This window comes from Physella acuta, unplaced genomic scaffold (genome assembly GCF_028476545.2).
Source record: "Physella acuta isolate Inbredline_101_S28 unplaced genomic scaffold, ASM2847654v3 ptg000186l, whole genome shotgun sequence".
Taxonomy (NCBI): domain Eukaryota; kingdom Metazoa; phylum Mollusca; class Gastropoda; family Physidae; genus Physella; species Physella acuta.
In genome coordinates this window covers 1483158-1492696 of record NW_026731705.1, presented here as the reverse complement: position 1 = coordinate 1492696, position 9539 = coordinate 1483158, and the positions used below count along the sequence as shown (strand labels likewise).

Genomic DNA, 9539 nt, shown 5'->3' with positions numbered 1-9539 from the left:
TAAAGCCCACCAGCCCACCATCATGAAACTAAAGCCCACCATTGTTAGGGTTAAGCCCACCAATCAATGAGCCGATCACAAGACTTCACCCTGCACCAGATGAGACTGATCCAGTCATTAATTAATTATCTCGTTAATTGTTTTGTTAATTGTTCTAATGACTTTGTATACACACACTGTTTCTTGATTGGCAGTTTGTTTTAATTAACAAAAATAAACCAAGTGTCATCCGATCATCCAACATCCCCCCCACCCACCGGCTGGAGGGAGAGCTAGTGACCTTGACCCAGATCTATCAGCCTGTCAGATTTCTCCCTGGTTTATCTCACGAGCACACAGCACGCGTCTCTCTGCCAGAACAAATTGTGGGTGAGTAGAATTTCTCCTGTCTTGTGAGTAGAATTTCTCCTGTCTTGTGAGTAGAATTTCTCCTGTCTTGTGAGTAGAATTTCTCCTGTCTTGTGAGTAGAATTTCTCCTGTCTTGTGAGTAGAATTTCTCCTGTCTTGTGAGTGAGTAGAATTTCTCCTGTCTTGTGAGTAGAATTTCTCCTGTCTTGTGAGTAGAATTTCTCCTGTCTTGTGAGTAGAATTTCTCCTGTCTTGTGAGTGAGTAGAATTTCTCCTGTCTTGTGAGTAGAATTTCTCCTGTCTTGTGAGTAGAATTTCTCCTGTCTTGTGAGTAGAATTTCTCCTGTCTTGTGAGTGAGTAGAATTTCTCCTGTCTTGTGAGTAGAATTTCTCCTGTCTTGTGAGTAGAATTTCTCCTGTCTTGTGAGTAGAATTTCTCCTGTCTTGTGAGTAGAATTTCTCCTGTCTTGTCAGTGAGTAGAATTTCTCCTGTCTTGTGAGTGAGTAGAATTTCTCCTATCTTGTGAGTAGAATTTCTCCCTCTTGTGAGTGAGTAGAATTTCTCCTGTCTTGTCAGTGAGTAGAATTTCTCCTGTCTTGTGAGTAGAATTTCTCCTGTCTTGTGAGTAGAATTTCTCCTGTCTTGTCAGTGAGTAGAATTTCTCCTGTCTTGTGAGTGAGTAGAATTTCTCCTGTCTTGTGAGTAGAATTTCTCCTGTCTTGTGAGTGAGTAGAATTTCTCCTGTCTTGTGAGTAGAATTTCTCCTGTCTTGTGAGTGAGTAGAATTTCTCCTGTCTTGTGAGTGAGTAGAATTTCTCCTGTCTTGTGAGTAGAATTTCTCCTGTCTTGTGGGTGAGCAGAATTTCTTCTGTCTTGTGAGTAGAATTTCTGTTGTCTTGTGAGTAGAATTTCTCCTGTCTTGTGAGTAGAATTTCTGCTGTCTTGTGAGTAGAATTTCTCCTGTCTTGTGAGTAGAATTTCTCCTGTCTTGTGAGTAGAATTTCTCCTGTCTTGTGAGTAGAATTTCTCCTGTCTTGTGAGTAGAATTTCTCCTGTCTTGTCAGTGAGTAGAATTTCTCCTGTCTTGTGAGTGAGTAGAATTTCTCCTGTCTTGTGAGTAGAATTTCTCCTGTCTTGTGAGTGAGTAGAATTTCTCCTGTCTTGTGAGTAGAATTTCTCCTGTCTTGTGAGTGAGTAGAATGTCTCCTGTCTTGTGAGTGAGTAGAATTTCTCCTGTCTTGTGAGTAGAATTTCTCCTGTCTTGTGGGTGAGCAGAATTTCTTCTGTCTTGTGAGTAGAATTTCTGTTGTCTTGTGAGTAGAATTTCTCCTGTCTTGTGAGTAGAATTTCTGCTGTCTTGTGAGTAGAATTTCTCCTGTCTTGTGAGTAGAATTTCTCCTGTCTTGTGAGTAGAATTTCTGTTGTCTTGTGAGTAGAATTTCTGTTGTCTTGTGAGTAGAATTTCTGTTGTCTTGTGAGCAGAATTTCTCCTGTCTTGTGAGTAGAATTTCTCCTGTCTTGTGAGTAGAATTTCTGTTGTCTTGTGAGTAGAATTTCTCCTGTCTTGTGAGTAGAATTTCTGTTGTCTTGTGAGTAGAATTTCTCCTGTCTTGTGAGTAGAATTTCTGTTGTCTTGTGAGTAGAATTTCTCCTGTCTTGTGAGTAGAATTTCTGTTGTCTTGTGAGTAGAATTTCTCCTGTCTTGTGAGTAGAATTTCTGTTGTCTTGTGAGTAGAATTTCTCCTGTCTTGTGAGTAGAATTTCTGTTGTCTTGTGAGTAGAATTTCTCCTGTCTTGTGAGTAGAATTTCTCCTGTCTTGTGAGTAGAATTTCTCCTGTCTTGTGAGTAGAATTTCTCCTGTCTTGTGAGTAGAATTTCTCCTGTCTTGTGAGTAGAATTTCTCCTGTCTTGTGAGTAGAATTTCTCCTGTCTTGTGGGTGAGTAGAATTTCTCCTGTCTTGTGGGTGAGTAGAATTTCTCCTGTCTTGTGGGTGAGTAGAATTTCTCCTGTCTTGTGAGTAGAATTTCTCCTATCTTGTGAGTAGAATTTCTCCTGTCTTGTGAGTAGAATTTCTCCTGTCTTGTGAGTAGAATTTCTCCTGTCTTGTGAGTAGAATTTCTCCTGTCTTGTGAGTAGAATTTCTCCTGTCTTGTGAGTAGAATTTCTCCTGTCTTGTGGGTGAGTAGAATTTCTCCTGTTTTGTGGGTGAGTAGAATTTCTCCTGTCTTGTGGGTGAGTAGAATTTCTCCTGTCTTGTGGGTGAGTAGAATTTCTCCTGTCTTGTGAGTAGAATTTCTCCTGTCTTGTGGGTGAGTAGAATTTCTCCTGTCTTGTTAGTAGAATTTCTCCTGTCTTGTGGGTGAGTAGAATTTCTCCTGTCTTGTGAGTAGAATTTCTCCTGTCTTGTGGGTGAGTAGAATTTCTCCTGTCTTGTGAGTAGAATTTCTCCTGTCTTGTGAGTAGAATTTCTCCTGTCTTGTGGGTGAGTAGAATTTCTCCTGTCTTGTGAGTAGAATTTCTCCTGTCTTGTGGGTGAGTAGAATTTCTCCTGTCTTGTGAGTAGAATTTCTCCTGTCTTGTCAGTAGAATTTCTCCTGTCTTGTGAGTAGAATTTCTCCTGTCTTGTGGGTGAGTAGAATTTCTCCTGTCTTGTGGGTGAGTAGAATTTCTCCTGTCTTGTGGGTGAGTAGAATTTCTCCTGTCTTGTGGGTGAGTAGAATTTCTCCTGTCTTGTGAGTAGAATTTCTCCTGTCTTGTGGGTGAGTAGAATTTCTCCTGTCTTGTTAGTAGAATTTCTCCTGTCTTGTGAGTAGAATTTCTCCTGTCTTGTGGGTGAGTAGAATTTCTCCTGTCTTGTGAGTAGAATTTCTCCTGTCTTGTGGGTGAGTAGAATTTCTCCTGTCTTGTGAGTAGAATTTCTCCTGTCTTGTGAGTAGAATTTCTCCTGTCTTGTGGGTGAGTAGAATTTCTCCTGTCTTGTGAGTAGAATTTCTCCTGTCTTGTGGGTGAGTAGAATTTCTCCTGTCTTGTGAGTAGAATTTCTCCTGTCTTGTCAGTAGAATTTCTCCTGTCTTGTCAGTAGAATTTCTCCTGTCTTGTGGGTGAGTAGAATTTCTCCTGTCTTGTGGGTGAGTAGAATTTCTCCTGTCTTGTGAGTAGAATTTCTCCTGTCTTGTGGGTGAGTAGAATTTCTCCTGTCTTGTGAGTAGAATTTCTCCTGTCTTGTGGGTGAGTAGAATTTCTCCTGTCTTGTGGGTGAGTAGAATTTCTCCTGTCTTGTGAGTAGAATTTCTCCTGTCTTGTGGGTGAGTAGAATTTCTCCTGTCTTGTTAGTAGAATTTCTCCTGTCTTGTGAGTAGAATTTCTCCTGTCTTGTGGGTGAGTAGAATTTCTCCTGTCTTGTGAGTAGAATTTCTCCTGTCTTGTGGGTGAGTAGAATTTCTCCTGTCTTGTGAGTAGAATTTCTCCTGTCTTGTGAGTAGAATTTCTCCTGTCTTGTGGGTGAGTAGAATTTCTCCTGTCTTGTGAGTAGAATTTCTCCTGTCTTGTGGGTGAGTAGAATTTCTCCTGTCTTGTGAGTAGAATTTCTCCTGTCTTGTCAGTAGAATTTCTCCTGTCTTGTCAGTAGAATTTCTCCTGTCTTGTGGGTGAGTAGAATTTCTCCTGTCTTGTGAGTAGAATTTCTCCTGTCTTGTGAGTAGAATTTCTCTTGTCTTGTAAGTGAGTAGAATTTCTCGTGTCTTGTAAGTGAGTAGAATTTCTCGTGTCTTGTGAGTGAGTAGAATTTCTCCTGTCTTGTGAGTAGAATTTCTCCTGTCTTGTGAGTAGAATTTCTCATGTCTTGTGAGTAGAATTTCTCCTGTCTTGTAAGTGAGTAGAATTTCTCCTGTCTTTAGAGTAGAATTTCTCCTGTCTTGTGAGTAGAATTTCTCCTGTCTTGTGAGTAGAATTTCTCCTGTCTTGTAAGTAGAATTTCTCCTGTCTTGTGAGTAGAATTTCTCCTGTCTTGTGAGTAGAATTTCTCCTGTCTTGTAAGTAGAATTTCTCCTGTCTTGTGGGTGAGTAGAATTTCTCCTGTCTTGTGAGTGAGTAGAATTTCTCCTGTCTTGTGAGTAGAATTTCTCCTGTCTTGTGAGTAGGATATCTCCTGTCTTGTGAGTAGAATTTCTCCTGTCTTTTGAGTAGAATTTCTCCTGTCTTGTGAGTGAGTAGAATTCCTCCTGTCTTGTGAGTGAGTAGAATTTCTCCTGTCTTGTGAGTAGAATTTCTCCTGTCTTGTGAGTGAGTAGAATTTCTCCTGTCTTGTAAGTAGAATTTCTCCTGTCTTGTGAGTGAGTAGAATATCTCCTGTCTTGTGAGTAGAATTTCTCCTGTCTTTTGAGTAGAATTTCTCCTGTCTTGTGAGTGAGTAGAATTTCTCCTGTCTTGTGAGTAGAATTTCTCCTGTCTTGTCAGTAGAATTTCTCCTGTCTTGTGAGTGAGTAGAATTTCTCCTGTCTTGTGAGTAGAATTTCTCCTGTCTTGTGAGTAGAATTTCTCCTGTCTTGTGGGTGAGTAGAATTTCTCCTGTCTTGTGAGTAGAATTTCTCCTGTCTTGTGAGTGAGTAGAATTTCTCCTGTCTTGTGAGTAGAATTTCTCCTGTCTTGTGAGTAGAATTTCTCCTGTCTTGTGAGTAGAATTTCTCCTGTCTTGTGAATGAGTAGAATTTATCCTGTCTTGTAAGTGAGTAGAATTTCTCCTGTCTTGTGAGTGAGTAGAATTTCTCCTGTCTTGTGAGTAGAATTTCTCCTGTCTTGTGAGTAGAATTTCTCCTGTCTTGTGAGTAGAATTTCTCCTGTCTTGTGAGTAGAATTTCTCCTGTCTTGTCAGTGAGTAGAATTTCTCCTGGTCAGCCATAAATTATGTCATCATTTCGGTACACCAAGGTCGCTGTCTGATGACCTGGATAGCGGGCATCACGTGGTCAGTTCGTGAGCAGATAAATCTAGGCCAACTTCGGACATCTGTGATCGATACACAAGGGCCATAAATCGTGAGGGACGACAGCAGACGGTAAGGGCACATTTAGTGTGTAATGTTTTGATATGGATAACTAACACATTTAGTGTGTAATGTTTTGATATGGATAACTCACACATTTAGTGTGTAATGTTTTGATATGGATAACTAACACATTTAGTGTGTAATGTTTTGATATGGATAACTAACACATTTAGTGTGTAATGGTTTGATATGGATAACTAACACATTTAGTGTGTAATGTTTTCAAATGGATAACTAACACATTTAGCGTGTAATGTTTTGATATCGATAACTAACACATTTAGTGTGTAATGTTTTCAAATGGATAACTAACACATTTAGCGTGTAATGTTTTGATATGGATAACTAACACATTTAGTGTGTAATGTTTTGATATGGATAACTAACACATTTAGTGTGTAATGTTTTGATATGGATAACTAACACATTTAGCGTGTAATGTTTTCAAATGGATAACTAACACATTAAGAGTGTAATCTTTTGATATGGATAACTAGCACATTTAGTGTGTAATGTTTTGATATGGACAAATAATATAGTAAGTGTGTAATGGTTTGATATATCGATAACTGCAAGTATGTAATGGTTTGATATGGATAACTATTTCTTGACTGGATGTCTAGACCGGGGGTTGTATTGACCCGTGGAGTCTGTGGCACGAGCTGACCCGTGGCATATCATACGCCGCTATTTGTTTTTTTTTCTACTTGTCAGTAATTCATAATTTGTGAATTCGACAGTACCAATGCTGCCACTGAAAATTTTTGCTTTAAAACACTACCCCCCCCCCGTGAAAGCAGCCTCCTCTTAAAATCGTTTCAAACTAAATTATCTGCACCTAATAGCCGTCACTAAACCCGAATCCACGAATGTAAACATTGCGTGAACCACAGCTCACCAGACCATGTAGGGGTGGGGATGGTAGTGAGCGCGCTTACAGCTTGTTTTCTAGCGTCTCCCAGAAGAGAATTATATATATATATATATATAGATTGTTCTATAACACGAGGGGTGGAATTGTTCTCAGTGCCTTCTGCTTGAATTATAGTGAGAGATTTTGCCAATATATAACAATCTCATCTTTTTAATTTTTCAGCTTTTTGTTTTTATTCTCATCTTTTTAATTTTATTTTCACCTATTTAATTTTTCAGCTTTTTGTTTTTATTTTCAACCATTTAATTTTTCATCTTTTTGTTTTTATTTTCAACCATTTAATTTTTCAGCTTTTTGTTTTTATTTTCAACCATTTAATTTTTCATCTTTTTGTTTTTATTTTCAACCATTTAATTTTTCAGCTTTTTGTTTTTATTTTCAACCATTTAATTTTTCAGCTTTTTTTTTTATTTTCAACCATTTAACTTTTCAGCTTTTTGTTTTTATTTTCAACCATTTAATTTTTCAGCTTTTTGTTTTTATTTTCAACCATTTAATTTTTCAGCTTTTTGTTTTTATTTTCAGCCATTTAATTTTTCAGCTTTTTTTTTTATTTTCAGCCATTTAATTTTTCAGCTTTTTGTTTTTATTTTCAGCCATTTAATTTTTCAGCTTTTTGTTTTTATTTTCAGCCATTTAATTTTTCAGCTTTTTGTTTTTATTTTCAGCCATTTAATTTTTCAGCTTTTTGTTTTTATTTTCAGCTAAAAGATGGATGAGACAGAGATGGCACAAAATTTTCACGGTAAGACACAACATAAAACACAACATAAGACACAACATAAGACACAACATAAGACACAACATAAGACACAACATAAGACACAACATAAGACACAACATAAGACACAACATAAGACACAACATAAGACACAACATAAGACACAACATAAGACACAACATAAGACACAACATAAGACACAACATAAGACACAACATAAGACACAACATAAGACACAACATAAGACACAACATAAGACACAACATAAGACACAACATAAGACAAACACTGATCAGATCTGGGTGTATGTAATTGTGTTTTTGTGTTTAAGTGTTTGTATGTATTTATGTATGTCTGTGTGTATGTCTGTGTGTATGTCTGTGTGTATGTCTGTGTGTAATTCTGTGTGTATGTCTGTGTGTATGTCTGTGTGTATGTGTGTATGTCTGTGTGTATGTCTGTGTGTATGTCTGTGTGTATGTCTGTGTGTATGTGTGTGTGTAAGTGAGTGTGTAAGTGTGTGTGTAAGTGTGTGTAAGTGTGTATGTAAGTGTGTGTGTGTAAGTGTGTGTGTGTGTGTACCAGTAGCAGACGTGAGACACAGGTAAACATGCACGTCCTGATATCTCTGCCCCCCCCCCCCCACTATCATGACACGGGTAAACATCCTGGGGGTAAGACAAGCAGGTGTGTTGTACCACGTGACAAGGTATGTTGTACCACGTGACCAGATGTGTTGTGCCACGTGACCAGGTGTGTTGTACAACGTGACCAGGTGTCATGTACCACGTGACCAGGTGTGTTGTACCATGTGACCAGGTGTGTTGTACCACGTGATGTGTTGTACCACGTGAGTACACACAATAGACAGCGGGTACCTGCCACAGGTTTGATCACCTGACCAAAAATGCTGGTATTTTCTCTTCCTGTCTGCACCGTGACGTCACCAACTGCCGAGCGGTCATCGCCAGCTGCTGATTGACACTTAATTAATGTTTCACTAATTAGTGACGTTAATTTGTCGCCAACCTGAAATAGCAAAATTCCATTTCGTGTTTTGGTGCCTCAACCAATAGATAGGTCTGAGACCCCCTTCAACTGACACGACTCCCCTCCCCCATGTTTAAAAGGTCTGTGGGTCAAGGGTCAAGGTTCAAGAGCTAGACAAACTGTCTCAGAAGGTCAAGGCCAGACATGACTGGAACATCGTGAACGCCAGTTGTTAGGTGAATTCTTTCACGTCTGGCCAGCGTCCAATTATTGCTGGGAAAACTTTAAAGCTGAGATTCCTCATCTCCATAGACACTGAGCTCTTGACACAAATTGTTAAGGAAATGTAAAGTGGTGATTTAATTAATGGTAACAAAAGTGGTGACTAAATTACTGGTAACAAAAGTGGTGACTTAATTAATGGTAACAAAAGTGGTGACTTAATTACTGGTAACAAAAGTGGTGACTTAATTAATGGTAAGAAAAGTGGTGACTTAATTAATGGTAATATATGTGGTGACTTAATTAATGATAACAAATGTAAATGACGTCATCAATTTCTGCTTTTCTCTACAGGCAATTTCGAAATCCAGGAGTTTGAGAAGGGTCAAGGCGAAGGTCAAGTAAAGTCCTGCCTGGCCAACTGTAAGAAAAATCCTGGCCACAAGAAATTTATTCCAGTCCCCAACTTCCGGTTACATCACCTGCCTGATGACGTCAGGGACGATGACGTGTACCGTCTGATCCTGGCGCTGGCTGACCTGACGGTCCGGATCTACGTCACCACCCTCAGCCCCCACAGGCCGGAGTACGTCCCCGGCACCAGCCAGCCCTACCCCGGGCACGGCAGTCAGGGCAGTAGCATGGGGTCGGGCAGGATACGGAGTGTTAGCAAGAAAATCTACACCGTATGTCCGCTCTGCAAGACTTCCGGTTCCTGCTGCACTGGGTTCCGTGAGGTCAAGGTCTACACGGCGACACACGTGGTGTACGACAACACAGAGGTGGCCAACACGGTGTGTAGACTCGACTACAACACGGACACGGACACGGACACACCTGTCAACATCGACGGCTGGAGGTTGGCCACAGACAATGACCTTGACATTGTCAAAACCGACCGCTGTGAGTTTTCCTGCGCGACGCACGACATGCAGCTAGCAGACGACCTTCAGAGAAAACTGGAACTCTTCGACTTGCTGCGCCGCAGGGTCACGGAGAAGTTCCGGGAGTCACGTGACGGCCAGAGGCTGACGGTGATCGTGTCCCACCCCCACGGCTCCATCAAGCAGGTGTCTGTGGGCCGGTGGACCGGGTGCCAGACCGTGGCGGACAACGAGACCACGTACACGTACACCACATGTACATGCCCGGGCAGCAGCGGGGCACCGGTGTACAAGCTGGGCAGATGGTGGTTCAGGTGGCACGCGCCCGTACACAGCGGCTTCAACGGGCAGCTCAACTACAGCGGGGCGGGATATGAGGACTAGACCCGGGG

At 40.6% G+C, this 9539-nt stretch overlaps 1 protein-coding gene across 2 annotated transcripts; it reads left to right on the top strand.

Annotated features, from left to right (window-relative positions):
* Positions 1 to 265: 265 nt before the first annotated feature.
* Positions 266 to 9539, top strand: LOC131936709 (uncharacterized). 2 transcript variants are annotated; one of them, XM_059293751.1, is made up of 4 exons: positions 266 to 369; positions 5279 to 5405; positions 7035 to 7075; positions 8618 to 9539. In XM_059293751.1, exons 3-4 carry the CDS (start codon positions 7042 to 7044, stop codon positions 9529 to 9531), a joined length of 948 nt encoding a protein of 315 aa, XP_059149734.1. In that variant the 5' UTR covers positions 266 to 369; positions 5279 to 5405; positions 7035 to 7041; the 3' UTR covers positions 9532 to 9539. The 2 variants fall into 2 exon arrangements, with proteins under 2 accessions (XP_059149734.1, XP_059149735.1); XM_059293752.1 differs by lacking the exon at positions 266 to 369 and adding an exon at positions 5176 to 5217.